We start from the raw sequence: 19,227 nt of genomic DNA on the forward strand, positions 1-19,227 counted from the left end.
AGAAAACAATGCTGATACAATGCTGATCAGCAGCACTAGTCACACAATTCAGATGTAAAAAACATGCGCTGCTCATTGGATCATCTGCGTTTTCCGCTCAGGACCAGCAGTGCTCTGCGAGTCCTGAATTGTATTGTTTCTACTGTGTGTTTAACCTCTTTGCGGAGGTTAAACACACACTTTAGTCTAGTTGGCGCTCTAGAAATAACTGATAACTAAATAACTGATAGTCTTAAAATTACATGCTCTAAGCATGTCATTTTTTTACTTAAAAAAGGTCCCTTTAATAAAGGTTTTAATATTAAAAACAATGCAGTGTGTTTTTCACTGTACCATGTTATGATCAGTAAGTAAATATCATTTTGACGACTTTCTAGAGGAAAAACGGTTAGGGATTTGAGCACACCAAAGAAATATTCAAAAATGTATATAGTCCTCCAATGTTCCAGATTATATGTTCTCCCTGCTGGGTACGGATTATGCATGACTGGTGTGAGCAACCAAGCTCTGCCCCCATACCTCATCTAACCTAAAGATCGAAGCGCATTAAATTATAGGACATATCACTAAAACATACATATATTACACATGCAAATGCAAAAATATATACTAAAGAAACAGATAAACTCCATCACAACCTATGTAAATATGTACATTCCTAAAATTATGCTTTGCACATTTGGATTGCTTTGATTTAGGTAACAAAAAAAAAATGTTTATTACCCTGTCACCAGAGAGGCCTGAATGCATATAGATAACTTACATTGTCTGATTATGTTAATGCAACAAACTATACAATGATTCCTTCAATTAGTACAAAAGTTAATTAACATATATAACAGAGTATGCTGCATAACTCTAAAGAATGTGCACCCTGAAGCATAATTTTAATTATGTTTATTGTTTTTACTTTATCACAGAGTACTAAAGTAGATTTATTTTTATATAATTTTTTATCCATTTATTAGGCATCATTTATGTGACCTAAAGTAGTTGCCCAAACACACTTTATTAGCAATGCGATCTTTATCTAATTTTTATGTGTGCACGCACTTTAAAGAGACCTTAAACTGCTGAGTACAGCTATAATAGCAGGGTTACTACTCACCATGCCATTGCATCTTTCTTCAAAGATATCCTCTTATTTTAACCCTTCAAAAGTGCTTGTTAGTGAAGTTCTACATTTTCACACTGGGTGCCGCCATCTTGGAATTTAAGTTTTCTGGTACCCTGTAAATGAAGTGCTGCACCATCACAGATTTGTGAAATTGTTGTCATACACTTCAGTTTAGTGCGCACAATACAGAGAGGGAGCTGTACTTTTTTGCAGTGTCTAAATTTCTTTATATTATCCCTGAGGGCTTTTTTTTTTAAATATAACTTTTAAACTGTGTAAAGAAATTGCAGAACATGTAACTCTTCTGCTTTCTATTGTGCAAACTAATCCAAAGTGCAAGGTACAGCTGTCAAAAAGTCAGCACATTACTGATTTGTAAAAGTGCACTTCCTCTGCCACAGGCTGCAATAATATGTGCATACCAAGATGGCGGCGCCCAGTATAAAGATGTAGAATTTTAACAAGTGGCTTCTTTAATGGGCTAAAATAAGAAAATAAGAGAACGGTTTAAAGAGAGCGCAGTTGGAGGTGGAAAACAATAGTTCAGAGAGGAATAACCGTGCTACTGTAGTTGTACCCAAAGGTTTAATGTCCATTTAAACGTGTCATTTTTTAATGTCTAAATTTTAAACTAGGAAGAGCTTGCTGTCTAAATGTTGTAATGCACAAAAATAAGTTTTTTTATAAATATAACACATTTTTTTCATAATTACCGTTTTGTTTTCAGATATTTCGCCGTTCCTCCGCCCTTAATGGATACTCTATTTCTTACTTCAGTGATGATTCAGGCTGTTGCCAATCGTATAGCACCCCCTTTGGTGTCCAAAATCAGGGGAGTTATTTACTTGCTGGACGCCAAAGGGGGCACAATACGATTGGCTACAGCATGAATCATCACTGAAGCAAGAGTATCCGTTAAGGGCAGAGGAACAGTGGAATATCTGAAAACATTTAAGGGTAATTATTAAAAATGAAGCATTTACAAAGTCTTTCATGAATGAAAGTGCCAATGTTTTACTTTATGATTACAAATATTGTAACTAAAAACCATTAAGTTTACCATCACTTTAATCATTTGCTAATGAAATTGATTGTGATTAAAAAAAGAAAAGTATAGGGGGGCGGAGCTGATAGCTGTTGGGGCAGGACGCGTTGGAAGAGAGATCCTGGACTTATTCAATCTTTTTATAGTTATTTTTCAAGTTAATCTTAATATTTTACTATTCTAAACCAATTTGTGACATCTAAGTGGAGTCTGGGATTATCTGACAGACAGCGGACCTACCTATGTTCCTCAGCTAACCTCACAGCGTTTAGCCACAAGGTCAAGAGATCTCTCTTGTGAGTTTGCCTGTATGATTGCGGCTGCCGTGTATATTACCCCCTCGGGATCCATGTTTCTGGGTTACTAAACCAGAGTGTTTAATCTTGGTCATACCTCTGTTCTAAGCTTACTAAAATAGTGCTTTGGTGCAAATCAGCCATTACCATAAGGAAGGAAAGTGCACAGCTAAAACATGGATGCGCTAGACATATGGGAAACATCGATCCTGCAGTCAATTCAGATTCACTTTTCTATTCTATAACAGCAGCTCTCTCAAATCCTTTTCCCTGCAAGTTAGAGGATATCAGAGTATGTGACAGCAGAAGAGGAGCTGACTCAGCTAGATTGGAACGCCGAGAAATGTACAACGAAGGGATCAACCTATAACCCTATCGGTAATCAACTCCTGCAATCCCTAGTAGTATTGTGGGAGGACATAAAAGAAGATTCCCTAATCCAACTCTCTACCTCAGCTGCGGAAGTGCGACATTGTGAGACACTTTCCCCTTATGATGAGAGGTGCTCAACAATTACCGACTACCCTCAGCACAAAACTGTGGTAGAAGCCTCTATGAAATCTATCATACACACCCAGCAGAAGGAAAGTGTAATAGCAAGGAAAGCACTGATTTACAAGGCGCAAGTAAAAGCTCTTGACATCAAGAACCTAAGCTGTCAGCCTCCAACTATCATGCAGCGCTATTGGAACTGGAGAATGGGGCATATAGGAGGTGCGCACACAGAACGGTATCTATCTGATGCTAGCTTGGACTTAGAACACTGGTCTATTTATGCTTCCTGGTCGTCAAGGTTTGCCTCTTCGGTGCATACAGTTGCATCTATATCGGATCACCCAAGTTCCTTACACAAATCGGGAGTGGGTTAGTCTGTCTTACAGCTCCTGGTAGGATTGAGTAACCCCGATCTATGCGACCAGGTATTAATTTCTTTTCACCACCTCTGAGAGACTTCTCTGGGCTATCTATGTAGACTCCATGTCTGAATTACAAGGTCCACTGACATCACCTCTCTGTAATATACCTCTGAGTCTAGCCTCATAAATGTTATAAGTGACATATAATATTAATATAAATAGGCTGCTTTGTTATGCTTCCATTGTGTGTACTGAGTTGCTATCTTTCCATTTATGTACCTTACATAGTTCCCCCTCTGGGGTTCCTTGATACTTAATAAATCCTATGTAATAACAACAACAACAACAGAAAAAGAAAAAAAAAAGAAAAAAAAAGAAAAAGAAAAAGAATAAAAAAGAAAAAGAATAAAAAAGAAAAAGAAAAAGAATAAAAAAGAAAAAGAAAAAGAAGAAAAAAGAAGAAAAAGAAGAAGAAAAAGAAGAAAAAGAAGAAGAAAAAAAAGAAGAAAAAGAAGAAGAAAAAGAAGAAAAAGAAGAAAAAAGAAAAAAAAGAAGAAGAAGATAAAACGATAGACAATCAAGCAGCTTTGGAGCCCTTGCCTTAAAACCACTTATTCCTAACTTCTCTGCCACCTCAGGCCTAGACAGATCCGATGGGGTGATTGACAACTCCTGCTCTTGTGTGACTGGTTGCACAAGAGCAATGGGCAGGACTGCACAGCAGCAATCTTGGGGGCCATTTTGTGTATTCTTAAAAGGACAAAGTACATGTTTAAGTGCTGCAGATTCATATGGATGATGGAACTTAGTTTAAAACATACATATCTATAAATACTAATTAGCAAACAACAAAATATATATGACATTTTTTTTTTTTTATTATTGTATCTTTTATACTCATTTTGGAATGTGACATTGCATGTATTGTGAAAGAGATGTAAAAACTTCTATATAAGAATATTTACATGTCTGATTTATAACTCTTATCCATGGAGAGCTTTTAAATCAACCTGTAGTGTAAAACTTAGCAACTTATTATTTTCCTTCATTAATTCTCAGTATTCTTTAAAAAGTATGCACCAATTTTCATATAACTGCATGTACTACAATAAAGAAGAATATGCACAGATACTGATCTAAAAATCCGGGCCTCAATCCGATATGCAGCGTCGCCCGCAAAAGCCGGCGACGCCAAATTTTGCGCTGGTTTGGTATCACATATATGGCGTAACATAGAAGTTATGCTCGTATATTTCTGCCTTCGGCCGTAGTTTTTTGGCCTATAGACAGTTATACCAAACCAGCGCAGTTTGGTATCCAATATACAGCGTAAGGACTTACGTGGCGAAAATGGAGAAATCCTACTCCATTTTCACCTCACCACAAATTGCAGGCGTAGTAAGCCTTACGCTGTGTATTGGAGCCCTGTAACTCCCTAAACTGGCTGCAAAATAAAACCTAACGCATGCGCAATGTCTATCTATCTGTCAACCGCGATCCCCCGCCGCAATCCCTAATAAAGTGTTTAACCCCTAAACCGCCACTCCCGGACCCCACCGCCACCTACATTATCTATATCACCCCCTAATATGAGACCCCTACCCCGCCACCACCAACATTAACTATGTTACCCCCTAATATGATCCCCCTACACGGCCGCCACCTATTTAAACTATATTAACCCCTAATGTGAGCCCCCTACACCGCCGCCACCTATTAAAACTATATTAACCCCTAATGTGAACCCCCTACACCACCGCCACCTATATTAAATTATTAACCCCTAATCTAATCCCCCATACCGCCGCAACCTATATTAAATTATTAACCCCTAATCTGATCCCCCTATACCGCCGCCACCTATATTATATTAATTAACCCCTAAAATACTAAAATTTCCCTACCACTAAACCTAAGTCTAACCCTACAAATAGCCCTGAAAAGGGCTTTTTGCGTGGCATTGCCCCAAAGTAACCAGCTCTATTGCCAGCCCTTAAAAGGGCTTTTTGCAGGCCATTGCCCTAAAGTAACCAGCTCTTTTACCAGCCCTTAAAAGGGCTTTTTGCGGGGCATTGTCACAAAGTAATCAGCTCTTTTACCAGCCCTTAAAAGGGCTTTTTGCGGGGCATTGTCACAAAGTAATCAGCTCTTTTGCCTCTAATCTAAATCCCCCTACACCACCGCCACCTATATTAAAATTATTAACCCCTAATCTAATACCCCTACACCGCCGCCACCTAAATTAACCCTAATTATATTAGGGTTAATATAGTTAATATAGTTATTATATTATATATATATTAACTATATTAACCCTATCAGCCAATCGGATGCGAGCTACTTTAATTCTATTGGCTGATTTGAATAGCCAATAGAATAAGAGCTACTGTAATTCTATTGGCTGATTAGAATAGCCAATAGAATTACAGTAGCTCTTATTCTATTGGCTATTCAAATCAGCCAATAGAATTAAAGTAGCTTGCATCCGATTGGTTGATTTGAATTTGAAGGCTCAAATCAGCCAATAGGAATTCAAGGGACGCCATTTTTAATCGCGTTCCTTGAATTCCTATTCAGTGTACGGCGGCGATTGTATGAAGAGGATCCTCCACGCTCCGGCTCCGGTCTTCAGTTCCAGAGGTTTTCGGTTCCAGCATCGCCGGTCTTCAGTTCCAGATGGACGGACTTCAGCTCCAAGGTCATCGGTCTTCAACTCCTCCGCTCCGCGCCGGCTGGATCCTTGAAGAAGAAGAGGTCGCCGCCTGGAAGAAGACTTCTCCGCCTGGAACAGGACCTTCTCCGCCGGTCTTCAGGACAGGTAAGGAGCACTTGGGGGTTAGACTTAGATTTTTTTTGTTTGTTTTTTATTAAGTTTTCAACATTTACATTATACATAATATGAAGAGGGGATCAAGACAGCAATATGTGATATACAGTAAACAGTGTCATAAAGTTCTATCCATATTACAAAAACAGAACTATATATATCCCCTATCTATATCATAACCATATAAATTTTAAACAATCGATCTAATCTTGGCGACCCATTTTAGGTCTAGTAAAGAAACCACAATTAAAGTAGTTACAATGGATTGCTGCTGCGCTACTCTCTACTATCTAGTTCCTGCCTCTCTTCTCCATTTCTACACCTCTGTTCAAACAGGTAAACTACTCGGGATATTTTTAGGTTGTCCCCAGATATTCTTCCCAAAGGAATACTATAGAGTGATAATCAGTAATTTGGTTGGTTTGCTGATAGTGATATTTTTCTAGTGATAGTACTCTAGTCACCTGATCTCTCCATTCTTGTACCTTAGGTATCTTTATACTCTTCCAAAGCCTGGGTATTAACTGTCTAGCACAGTTTAACATAATGTATAGCAGTGTGGCTCTCAGTTTACATTTTATTTTAGGTAACTTATTTAGTAGGAACACAAAGGGACTAAATTCCAATTGAAGTGTTATTATCTTCCCTATTTCTAATTGTATGTCAGTCCAATATGTTTGTATTAAAGGGCAGCTCCACCATATATGTGTCAGATTTCCCTCCTGTTTACACCCTCTACTTGCTTGTGTTTGGGTGAATACCGGCCAGTCTTTTGGGGGTTAAGTACCATCTGGTGAGTAATTTCAAATTAGTCTCTGTGGCATTCATAGAGGATGGGGCTTTGCCCATTTGCTGAAAAACCATCTGCCAGTCACTTGGTGTTAAAGTCATCTGTGTTTCCCTTTCCCATGCCTTGGTATATGCGGGTAACTGTTTGGAATGCATCGATATTAGTAATTTGTATGATTGCGATAGTCCCTTCTTCGAAGTGCCTGGAGAGTAGCACATTGACTCAAATGGGGAAAGTGGTCTAAGGAAATCTGTTTTTTTTCTTATTATGACTTATATAGTGTGATAATTGCATATACTCATACCAGTTCTGTTCTTTGAGTATATTTTTTTCTATTAATTCTTCCCTAGTCAGTAATTTACCATTAACCAGGCTTGAGTATATTGGCACACAGCAGTGTATATTCATAGTTTCTTCCCCTATCTTGCTATGCCCTATTGGGGATTCAGAGTTTATTAATAAAGGAGTTAAAGGGGCCGGAACAGTTGAAATATCTTTTTTATTTTTCAGTATTGAGTCCCATGTTTCAAATGTTTCTACTACTATGTTCGGTGGCTCACCGCCGAGTCTCCTCTGTGTCTTATCTAGCCAGCAAAGGCTGCCTAGGCTGGTTGTGTTAGTTAAATTGTGTTCTAACCTTACCAAGACCTCTAGGCGGCGCTTTATCTGATGGTCTGGGTCTCAAGGCCCTGTGCGCTCTGTCTCAATTTATTTCTCTAGATGATGTTTCTCCTCTCAGGTGGGCAAACAATGCCGGAAGATAAGTAGGTAAATCCTTTGGCAGTACCAACTCTGGTATTCCTCTTATGCACAGATTTTTCCTGCGCCCTCGATTTTCGAGATCTTCGATTTTATTATGAAGAACCTCTATTAGATCTGCCTGTGTGGTTGATGTTTCCTGTAGTTGATTTACTTCTTCTTGAATATTGTTTGTGTAGTCTTCAAGGGTATCTACTCTAAACCCTATTGTGCGCATCTCCTGCTTTAGTTCTGCCATCTCCTCTCTCATACAGGTCCTTACTATCTCCGCAATATCTTGTTTTGAAGCCAATGATGACAGAACAGATGTAGGGATCTGTGATAGGGTTTCTGATGTTTTCTGGGGCCTAATTGGCGATTGCATGGCAGATGATGCCCCCTCTAATTGCTCTTGCTCTTGCTCCATAGAAGTGGAGTGTTGACTTGCAGGGTTAAAAAAGGATTCCACACTGGGACCTTTCCCGTGTGCATGTTTTGTGGGTTTTAAAGGCTTCATCAATCTCTTAGACGCAATTTTGGGCCTTATCTCAGTAGGCTCTGTAGTCAATGCCCTTGCTTATACAGGTGTCTCTGTCCAATGTGAATAAAAAGGCAGATCTATGTTTCCAGAGTTAAAGCTTTAACATATGCCTGTACAGACAATACCCCTGTTGCTGATTGCAGAGTGCTTGATCAACTTATGGGCTTATCTCTATAGAGATTGTTCTCACATCAACTGTAATTTGTAGTTCCCTCTGTAAATGATTACTTGAGATAGGGTTGGGCTTTGTTTACTGTCCCTGTTATTAGCGTGATTTGTGCTGTGTTATTCCCTTTGCGTGTTCACCTCTCTATTGCTGCTTTATCCTTACTACGCCACAGCTTTGAGGCCCTGCCCTCCCCATGAGAGCACTGCTACCCTTGATGTAAGTTCAGTCCGGATATGCTATTAGATGTCTGGTAAGTGTAGGGTCGTTGTTACCCCTGCCTGCCCTGCCCCAGGCCCTATATTGGTTACTTTAACTTTTAACTGCACTTACTTCTTGTGTGCTCAATGTTCCGGTTGTTGTTATGCCTCAGTTTTTTTTATTTTTTTTATTTGGCAGAGCGCCTGTTCTCCCGGCGCTAATGTGCAGCGCCCGATGCTTCCGGTTCAAATTTCGGCTCTCCCGATGTCTGTAAGGAGGGGTATGATTATAGCCCCAGTTTGATGCTGTGCTCCGGCCCTCTTACTCGGCGCTTCTTCTGATGGCAGCCTTTCTGCACCCACTAGGATAGCAAGGATCTGCTACTCGCAGTCTTCTGAAGCATCCTCTGTGCAGGTTCTGTATTCCGCAATTGTTGCAGTCTGGTTCCAAACGATTAAAATTCAGACTTTTATGCTTTTTTATCTTATGTGTGCATGCTGGCTTATGGAGCTATGGAGTTATGCTGCCATCTTAGCAGCGGACAGCTCCGCCCCCCAATTAGCTTATTTTTCAGACTTAGGTTTTTTTAAGGGGGGATTGGGTGGGTTAGAATAGGGGTATGTGGGTGGTGGGTTGTAATGGGGGAGGTTTGTTGTTTTTTTTTACAGGCAAAAGAGCCGATTACTTTGGGGAAATGCCCCACAAAAGGCCCTTTTAAGGGCTTGTAATAGAGCTGTTAACTTTTGTAATTTAGATTAGGGTAGGGAATTTTTTTTATTTTGGGGGGCTTTGTTATTTTATTAGGGGGCTTAGAATAGGTGTAATTAGCTTAAAATTCTTGTAATCTTTTTTTATTTTTTGTAATTTAGTGTTTGTTTTTGTAATTTAGTTTAGTGTATTTAATTGTAGTTTAGATATTTGTACTTTATTTTATTTATTGATAGTGTAGGTGTATTTGTAACTTAGGTTAGGATTTATTTTACAGGTAAATTGGTAATTATTTTAACTAGGTAGCTATTAAATAGTTATTAACTATTTAATAGCTATTGTACCTAGTTAAAATAAATACCAAGTTACCTGTAAAATAAATATAAACCCTAAAATAGCTACAAATGTAATTATTAATTATATTGTAGCTATCTTAGGGTTTATTTTATAGGTAAGTATTTAGTTTTAAATAGGAATAATTTAGTTAATATTATTAATATTATTTAGATTTATTTTAATAATAATTAAGTTAGGGGTGTTAGAGTTAGATAGCGTTAATATAGTTAATATATATACTATAATAACTATATTAACTATATTAACCCTAATATAATTAGGGTTAATATAGTTAATATAGGTGGCGGCGGTGTAGGGGGATTAGGTTAGGGGTTAATACATTTATTATAGGTGGCGGCGGTGTAGGGGGATTTAGATTAGAGGCAAAAGAGCTGATTACTTTGTGACAATGCCCCGCAAAAAGCCCTTTTAAGGGCTGGCAATAGAGCTGTTTACTTTGGGGCAATGCCACGCAAAAAGCCCTTTAGGGAAATTTTTGTATTTTAGGGGTTAATTAATTTAATATAGGTGGCGGCGGTATAGGGGGATTAGATTAGGGGTTAATAATTTAATATAGGTGGCGGCGGTATAGGGGGATTAGATTAGGGGGTAATTAATTTAATATAGGTGGCGGCGGTGTAAGGGGGATTAGATTAGGGGTTAATAATTTCAATATAGGTGGCGGCGGTGTAAGGGGTCAGATTAGGGGTTAATAATTTTAATATAGGTGGCGGCGGTGTAAGGGGCTCACATTAGGGGGTAATATAGTTTAAATAGGTAGCGGCGGTGTAGGGGGCTCACATTAGGGGGTAATATAGTTAAAATAGGTAGCGGCGGGGTAGGGGGCTCACATTAGGGGGTAATATAGTTAAAATAGGTAGCGGCGGGGTAGGGGGCTCACATTAGGGGGTAATATAGTTTAAATAGGTAGCGGCGGGGTAGGGGGCTCACATTAGGGGGTAATATAGATAATGTAGCTGGCGGCGGGGTCCGGGAGCGGCGGTTTAGGGGTTAATATATTTATTGTTAGGAGTGAGAGGGGGGATTGCGGATAGAGGGTTATACGTGTCGGGCTATGTTTAGGAGGCGTGTTAGACAGTACGGGTTATTTAATAACTTAGGTTTTTATGTGGCGGCAGTTTCTAAAGTGGCACTTTAGCATCTGATGGCGCCGTATATGGGATAGCTCAAGTTGCGATTTGAAACTACGTGCGGCGCAGGTTCCCACGCTTGCGCCGAAACCTGCGCCGTATAGCGGATCGCGCCCCCAGTATAAAACCTTTTAAAAACTCATTATAAGCTCCCAGTTTAGCACTGTTGTTGAGGTTAGGCTGGGACACCCAGAGAAAGAGGCTGGGAAAACAGAAACAGCAGACACTCCCCCCTCCCCTGCATATGATAAAACAGATTACACAAACAGGAGCTACAGGAATCTATAGACATCAGTATATATCTAAAACTTTAGGGCTTGAAAATCAGTACAATGTTATTTAAAAAAAAATAAGAAAAGCTATACATTATTAAATACACTCCAAGATGAGCTATATAAAAGGATCATCTGCAAAACATTTATTAAAAAAAATCTAGTATACAATGTCCCTTTAAAACCGCACATTGCAAGAAAAAAAATATATATCTGTTAGATTAAAATCACTTCTACCAAACAGAATAAATCTTAGAGAAAAATCACTGTTTTATATGTAAGTGAGAAGAAATTACAACCTCTTCCTGAGGTTTTGACACTGCTCTCAAAACAAAAACAAATATTTATATCAACATTAAATTATTTGTGTCGCAAGTGGTTTAAAAATGATTTACAATTTTACCTGAATTCCCAGGAAGATGCAAAGGTACCAGGGAGGGATATCTGTAACCGTGTATGCCAACTTGTTCCGGTTATTATCAAGGGTCTCTTTTTTGTGTTTTTCATTTTCAGGGAGTTTAGTATCAAAAGTTGACATGATATGATAATGATTAGCATCATCAATCTGAAAAAAAAAAATAATATGGACAGAAAAAAAAAGTCATTTTGGCAACTTAGTATTAAACATATGACATTATGGGGATATCTGCATTATGCATTTTTAAGAACCTTGAAATTTTAATATACTGTAACTTCCTGTGTGCAGGGTCCATTACACAAGGGGGCTGCGGTCTCTATGGTAAGACATATATACCTTGATGTCATAAATCTTCTAGAGCAATAGGAGCTGATTTACTGTTCAGTGAATGCTAGTGAAACAGAAAGTCAGTTTCTTGCATATACTCAGAAGAGGCAAAATGCAATTTAAATTCTCAGCATGTCAGGTCCCGAGACAATATTTTTGCAATAAAACAAGTAAGTGTTTGCTGTTTTCTTAACACAATCTGTATCTTTGATTTAACATATATATATTTTTTTTATCAAAGGAGCACTGTTTCATATCACTATAGTAAAACAACTATATGCTTTCATTATTGTTGCCCATTTTTAATATAATTTAGATCTTAAAATTGTAGATTTTCTAATTTTCAAAGCTGAAAATGCATCCTGCTGACTTATCAAGGCTAACCCTGCTACATATTTATTTAATCATTGCCTTAAACAAATAACAACTGCAAAACAGTTTACTTTATACTAGTAAAATGACTAACCAGTATTGTATTTTGCAAATTGAAGCCAAGATGAGCTTCTCCAAATAAGTAGGTGGCGTTTGCTTGGTAAAAACCAGTTGCAAACAAGATGTTAATTTGTTTTAAAAATGTTTAGATTTTGCTGCTATGTTATTCTATAACACGACAACATAAATGTCTAATAATTACTAGATGTCAATTTTTAACTCTTCAATTTTTTTAGAATCCTAGTAACGTCTCAGTGCTGTTTTAATTAATGTTATACTTATCTGTGACATAAGCAGATCTCTTAGGGCTCCATGTACGAAGCAGCGAAAGCTGCTCCGGAGCCTTTGCGGGGCAGGTTCGCATATGCGAGCCTGCTTCCCGCAATGTAAGAAGCAGCGGTCATTAGACCGCTGCTTCCTACACCCTACGCCACCTCTTAGGTGGCGAAGCAAAATCACCGAGAGCTCGCTCGCTCTCGGTGATTGACAGCCCCTTCAGTCGCGTGATTGGTCGCGCGACTGAAGGGGCGGGCATTACACACTCCGCTGAGTGTGTAATGGTACATACGGGCAAGCGGATCAATAGATCCGCTGCCCGTGTGTAGCGGAGGCGGGCGGACAGCTTCGCGAGTTAAGAAGCTGTCCGCCCGCCTCTTAGTACATGGAGCCCTTAGTTCATTGTTGCTAACATTGGAGTAAAGAGGCAACTTGGAGCATAGCCACACCCACTCCAATCCACCTCATGTTGTATAATTTAGCCATACTGATTGCTTAAAGGGATAGGAAAAAATGATACTTTCATGATTCAGAGCATAGCATTTATAAATTCACTTTATAATCAAATGTACTTTGTTCTCTTGGGTAACTTTGTGGAAAATAATATGTACATATCCTCAGCAGCAGCAATGCTTTAGTAGGAGCTAGATGTCGATTGGTGGCTACACACATTTGTCTTTTGTCATTGGCTCACCATATGTGTTCAGGTAGCTCCCAGTAGTGCACTGCTGTTCTGGAGATTACTTTAACTATGTGTTTAATCAATTTGCAGGGTTTAAACACATAGTTATATGCAAGCAACAGTGCAATAATACATGTGCCAACATATAAGAGCATTTTCTTTTTGCAGGCTAAATCATCAAGCTCCTCACTCTGAAGCACATTACTGGCATGGGAAAAATAACTTAACAGTACCAAACCAAGCAAGGGTTAAATTAATAACCCTTCAGCACCTGTATAGCAGAACACTAAAAAGCACACTCGTGTATATAGATGTTACATAGCCTGAAATTAGACAGATGTTACCACAGTAGGTTTAACCTGATAACTGCTGTGTTAAGGCTGCTGGAATGGAAAACAATATAAGTAGATATACTGAGGATTGGTGTTTTATGTTGTACTTGTGCTAAAACACTATTGACACTTTCACAAGCAAGGGGAGGTAAATAGTCATCTTTGCTACAGCAGTGATTGGGGTCAGTGGGTTAATAGACAAATAAATGCCCCAGTAACAGTGTATATTTTGTAGGTTCTGGGAATTCCAGTCCCAGCACATGGAGAGCCTGATATCTTAAGGGACATGAACAACATTTTTTTTTCTTTCATGATTTAGAAAGAGCACATTACATGGCTACTTCTTTGCCAACCCAAGGTGACCCCTATGGGGAGATTGAGGACTTTGCTTTCACGGAGGATGATGCTAGGCGCATCAGGTGTGAAGCTGACATACAGGAGCTGGAGGAGATGAAAAGGTGAGACCCCTTTAAACATATATCACAAACTACTACACTTAGAAAAGAAAGCAGTAGATTATTATCTTTATGAGGTATATCTTTCAAAATATCATAACGATAAGTACATAGCATGGGGCTTTCGTGTTAAGAATATCCTTACATTGGGTAGGAACAGTATGGAATTCTGCAGAAGGTGGTGTGGCATTCTGAACAAATGTTCACACAACCTAATGCTGTTTGTCATAGAGGAAGTCACTAGACTTAAGTGTGTGGTTAAAACGGATATATCACAGATAAAAGATAAATTATTACATGTATTAAGTGAGGATTCTGAAAAGGATTGATTAAACAAATTGTCTGTACAAATCTCCAAATACAAACAGGAATGATTTTCTTTTAAGAATAAAAAGTATAATACAGTGGAAAATGACTACAGAGAAAAGAAGGTTTATAAATGGTTTTACGGTAAAAATGATACACTATACCAGAGAAGAGGTAGGTTCAATAAAAATAGAAGGATACATTTTGAAACAGTGGATAGCAGTATTGGAGACTCCTCAGGGAGTGAGGTAGTAAATACACAGAGAGGGACAACATCCACTGTTGGTGTTAGCACTAGGTCATCTCAGAGACCCCCTTTACCCACGGTATCGGACACAGACACAATAGGAGGGGCGGCAGGAAACACCACAAAAAGATTGATTTCTTTAAAAATAGCCATGAATACGAACCCAAACCATTTAGAGTGGGCAGCACATTTGAACCTTCTAATACACACTCTTCTATCAAAACGTTTACTCGTATGTGTAACGCACACATCACTAAACAAGAAGTCTCTAAAACTGTGACTTGGGATAATCTAACACTACTTGAGAGGGGTGCTTTGAAAACTCTAGCAGAAGACAGCACCATAGTAATAAGGAACATACTGTAAATTAGGAGATTTGGCTGTCTCAGAGGGACAGAGTTCAGAATTAGGGACAGACCCTCTCAAATTTGATATAGTTGGGAGGTCTGGTATGAGGCTTACACAGCTGGGGTCTGATCTAGGGTTGCCACCCGCCCCAGTTTCACCAGGACAGTCCCGGTCTGAGGCTCTGTGTCCCGTGTCCCGGAACTACCCTCAAATGCCCCAGGCTAAGCGCTCCCCTGGCACAGCAAGCAACAGCGAGCACAGACTTTACAAAAAATTAGTTGGCCAGAGGAGCGTTTTGCCCGGGGTTACACAAAAAAAAAAAAAAAAACAGGTAGGTGAAGTCTGGAGGAGAGACGGAGGATGGTGTGGGACAGTGGGGGGGGGGGGAGAAAGAGGGTCGATGAGGGGAGTCGTCACATCCTGCAGCTGAAAGCGGCAGAGTACTCAACACCCATGGCGGCATTAGTATCCGGGACTTGGAGGCGCAGTATACGGGCGCTCACAGTTACCCTGCATGGTACTAGGGTATTGCAAATTCCTGCTGGTGAGCTGCCTTGTGTGCTACATATAATTATTTACTATTGGTCTTTAGAACAACCGCTATTACATAATAGCACAAACCAGGTGGAAAATCTTGATTTTCAATCTGTAGCGTGTTGTAATTATGTAATTTGTTAAAAGCTTCCACGTTTTGTATCGATTTTCAGTGCGAAAACCTAATATTGGAATTACTGTACGTGATCACTGTAGTGGGTGAACTTGGTTTTACAGTTTTTAAAACATTTTTATAGTTATCAAGGAATATGTCACTTTTGCAATGCTATTGCTGCTTTAGTATTGGTGATGAATAATTTTTGTGTACTAAAGGGCCATAATAATTTAAAGATTACATACTCTTATACGTTAGAATAATTAACATCCTTTTTTACTGTAATTGGTTTTCGGTAGCAAAGCTATCATTTGCTTTTTTATAAGGAGCCAATCTTGGCCACAGACAACAACAAGGCTAGGCACTGTCTATATATATATATATATATATATATATATATATATATATATATATATATATATATATATATATATATATATATATATATATATATATATATAAATTGATTTCATAATGAATTTGAGGCCACAAGAAGCCACGCCCCAAGCCAAGCCCTGAGACACACCCTCTCCACGCCCACTTAAAAAGTGTCCAGGAATTTTCTGGGCAAAAAGTGGAAACCCTAGTCTGATCTGATATTTGTCCTCAAAGGGACATGATACCCAAATGTGGAAGCACTTGAAAGTTATGTAAAAAGCTGACTAGAGAATATCACCTGGACATTCTATGTAAAAAAGTAAGATAATTTACCTTAAAATGTCCTCAGTAGCCACATCCCATTATAAAGGGACTTTAAACAGCCAATCAGGATGCTAGTCCTGGGACTTGCAAGGAAGTGTGCATATGGCATGTTATTTCCCTCCTCAGTTTAAGGAAGTTTACTATGAAATCTCATAAGATTTTAGAGAAACCTCATGAGATCAGGGTTTTTTTCCAACATGCAGTAGCTGAAGAATAACTCAGACTTCCCAACTCTCCCTGAAGTTTAGGGAGTCTCCCTCATTGTAATAGCGGCTCCCTGATGCCCGCAAATAAAATGCAATCTCCCTGAAACTACAAGTACCATGATCCAATGTGGCCCAAATCTGGAAACAGTCTTTCTATAAAGAAAGTCTCTAGTTCCGGTGACATCATCGAGCAGGAAGGCGTTGTCACAACAAGTCTGTCTTTATTTTCAGCGTATTGAGTGTCTACCACCCTTCCTCCTGCTGTTTGAAGGCGGCAATAATGCTCTTGGGCACTGGTGGCTGGTGAACTTTAAAGTTGGTGGTGCACTAGACCACACCCCATGAAATAAAGCCCCACCCCTCAGATAGATGGCTCTGCCCAAGAATATATATATTTATATATATATATATATATACATACATACATATATACACACACACATATACACACACACACTTGAGCAGCAACATATTATTCAGTTTTGGCCAGTTGAAGATTAGCACGGGAAGCTTAGTAAGGCCAGTGAGTCACAGTATGTCACGTCTAGAGTGATGTCCTGACAGAGATAGGACCTTTAAATCTGGAAGTGTGTCAGTTATCTTAGATAGTTCAGTGAGTAATAAACCCGCTACCGATGAAATAAAGTACTCACAGATGTCCGTTGCTAAAGATTCGGAGGCGGAGTGGAGCTGTTACCCGGAGCAGTGCATAAAACTACTTGCAAGCAGCTTGAGCGTGGAGAGTCTGTGCTGTGATGGCGGATGCTGATGACGTCAGCGATATTGTTAAGGTGGATCTGGCTGGGAGTTGTGTGATAAGAGTCTGTTAAGATGGAATTGTTTTTTGGACAAGCTGTTTCACTTCAGACAGCGCACCCTACAGTTCCCAATGTGCGCCTCCCAGTCCAATACACACAGCTCTCAGTGTGCGAGTGTCACGTGACAGCTGGCTTTCACTCGCACACTGAAAGTTGTGCGATTAGCAAGGCTATGGACAGGGTTGTGGGCGGCGCTGCAGGCACTGCAGTCAGAAAGGGGAAAGTGCTTTTTCCCTATACTTCTATCTATCGCACATGCGATGCTGTATGATAGATAGCAGTTAACATGGAAGTTAACATGGAATTTTTTAATTTTTTTTATTTTTAAGACAAAACTGCAGTGGAGGTGTGGAGCCTGGATGAATAATTATTATTAAATAAATAAATAAATCTTTTTATTAAGCCAAAAAGATTTATTTATTTAATTTGTTAATTTTTTATTTCTTATTTCTTTTGGGGGTTTCTTTTCACTGGTTTTTTTTTAGGGGGTTCACGTGCGACTGTGAACATATGGAGGAGCCTCCACTGCTCTTGGGGAAGGAGAATCAGCAGCAGGCAACATCGGCTGCGAGAACTGAGATAGAAGGAAAAAAGATTTCGCCCCTGTGAGGGAGGAGATAGACACCCCTGCTATCAGGTCCTTTTTAGACGGACTATTGTGAGTACAAAACATAATTACATCATAATAGCCTCAAAATCACAGAAACAAAATCTGAAAGTCATACAGGGACAACTATACTAAGTACTTCACAAGCTGGGACGGTATGGAACACTCAAAGCATGCATCAGTAAACAAAAAGCCCCCCACTGATATTAATAAAATAAAACACAAATACTACCTTATTTACTGCACATAATTAAACTTTGTATTCTAAAATATTTGAGCATTCAACAAGCGTACGATCACTGGAAAATAGGTTTATTGTATGTGGTTGTGCAATAAAGCTACTTTTTTTTTTTTAATATGAGTTTAGTGGGAAGCTACTATAATGATAAGTCTCTTATCTTATTTAGGATTTCCTATGGGTAAAGCCCGATGTATAGTCATAAATCACCTCAGAGTAAGGAGTCACTGCATTAAACATATATAGCATGCACTGTAATTCCCCCTTCTTCACTATTAATTTTGCCTCCGTCTGGGGGTTCAAGGGAAGCAAAGCCCCCCTTGTAAACCTCGTTCCCCAAGGTTCACTTGTGTTGGATGCCAGAGGTTTGGTGGGGCACCTTCCTTGAACCCCCCAGGCGGAGGCAACAGAAATAGGGTAGATGGGGTAATTACAGTACATCAGGCTTTACCCACAGCTGCTTGGTAATGTCCGTTTTACACAGGTAATCTTAGGATTTCCTGGATTTCTTACTTTACCCTTAACATATACATTGTTAAAAAGCAGGTCACATAGCTGTTAGCAACTTAAAGGGAAAGTAAACATGCAATATTTCTGCAATGCATATTGAACAGTTCAGTACACACAGGGTGTGGAGAGGGAACATAACATAAGCTTTTGTTTAGCAGAACTGCCCCTCTCCTAAAGCCTTTTTTTAAATAAGCTTGCATCTTTGCTTTAGCGGCTCCACCTGTTGACAAGTGCGCAATACATCATACAGAGGGGAGAGCAGCGGAAGCAAATACACTGCAGCTTGCTGTAGTAACTTTCTACCACCGCTAAATTTCCACTCGCCAATAGCGAATGGGCTAGTGGAAAATTTGAGCCCTAGTAATAAAGGTATTAGAGTGCATTTGCACAAAGCAGCCACTCAATTTTCAATTACAAGATTTTGTTTATCTTCTTTAAGTTTTGAAAACTATAATGCAGAGATGCTGTCAGAATACTTTATAGTTTCCATATGTGATGTCACAAAAAAGTATTGTCACCATCTAGGGGCGTATTTCCATATGTGATGTCACAAAAAAGTATTGTCACCATCTAGGGGCGTATTTCCATATGTGATGTCACAAAAAAGTATTGTCACCATCTAGGGGCGT

General features: G+C 39.1%; 1 protein-coding gene across 1 annotated transcript in view; it reads right to left on the reverse strand.

Moving 5' to 3' along the window:
- The window catches only part of LOC128664205 (solute carrier family 23 member 1), a 232,604-nt gene that overhangs the window by 62,326 nt on the left and 151,051 nt on the right, over positions 1–19,227 (reverse strand). The window contains exon 2 of the mRNA XM_053718979.1: positions 11,449–11,610. Coding sequence (XP_053574954.1) covers positions 11,449–11,610 — 162 coding nt within the window. The remainder of the gene's footprint in view (positions 1–11,448; positions 11,611–19,227) is intronic.

Source organism: Bombina bombina, chromosome 6 (genome assembly GCF_027579735.1).
Source record: "Bombina bombina isolate aBomBom1 chromosome 6, aBomBom1.pri, whole genome shotgun sequence".
NCBI classification, from domain to species: domain Eukaryota; kingdom Metazoa; phylum Chordata; class Amphibia; order Anura; family Bombinatoridae; genus Bombina; species Bombina bombina.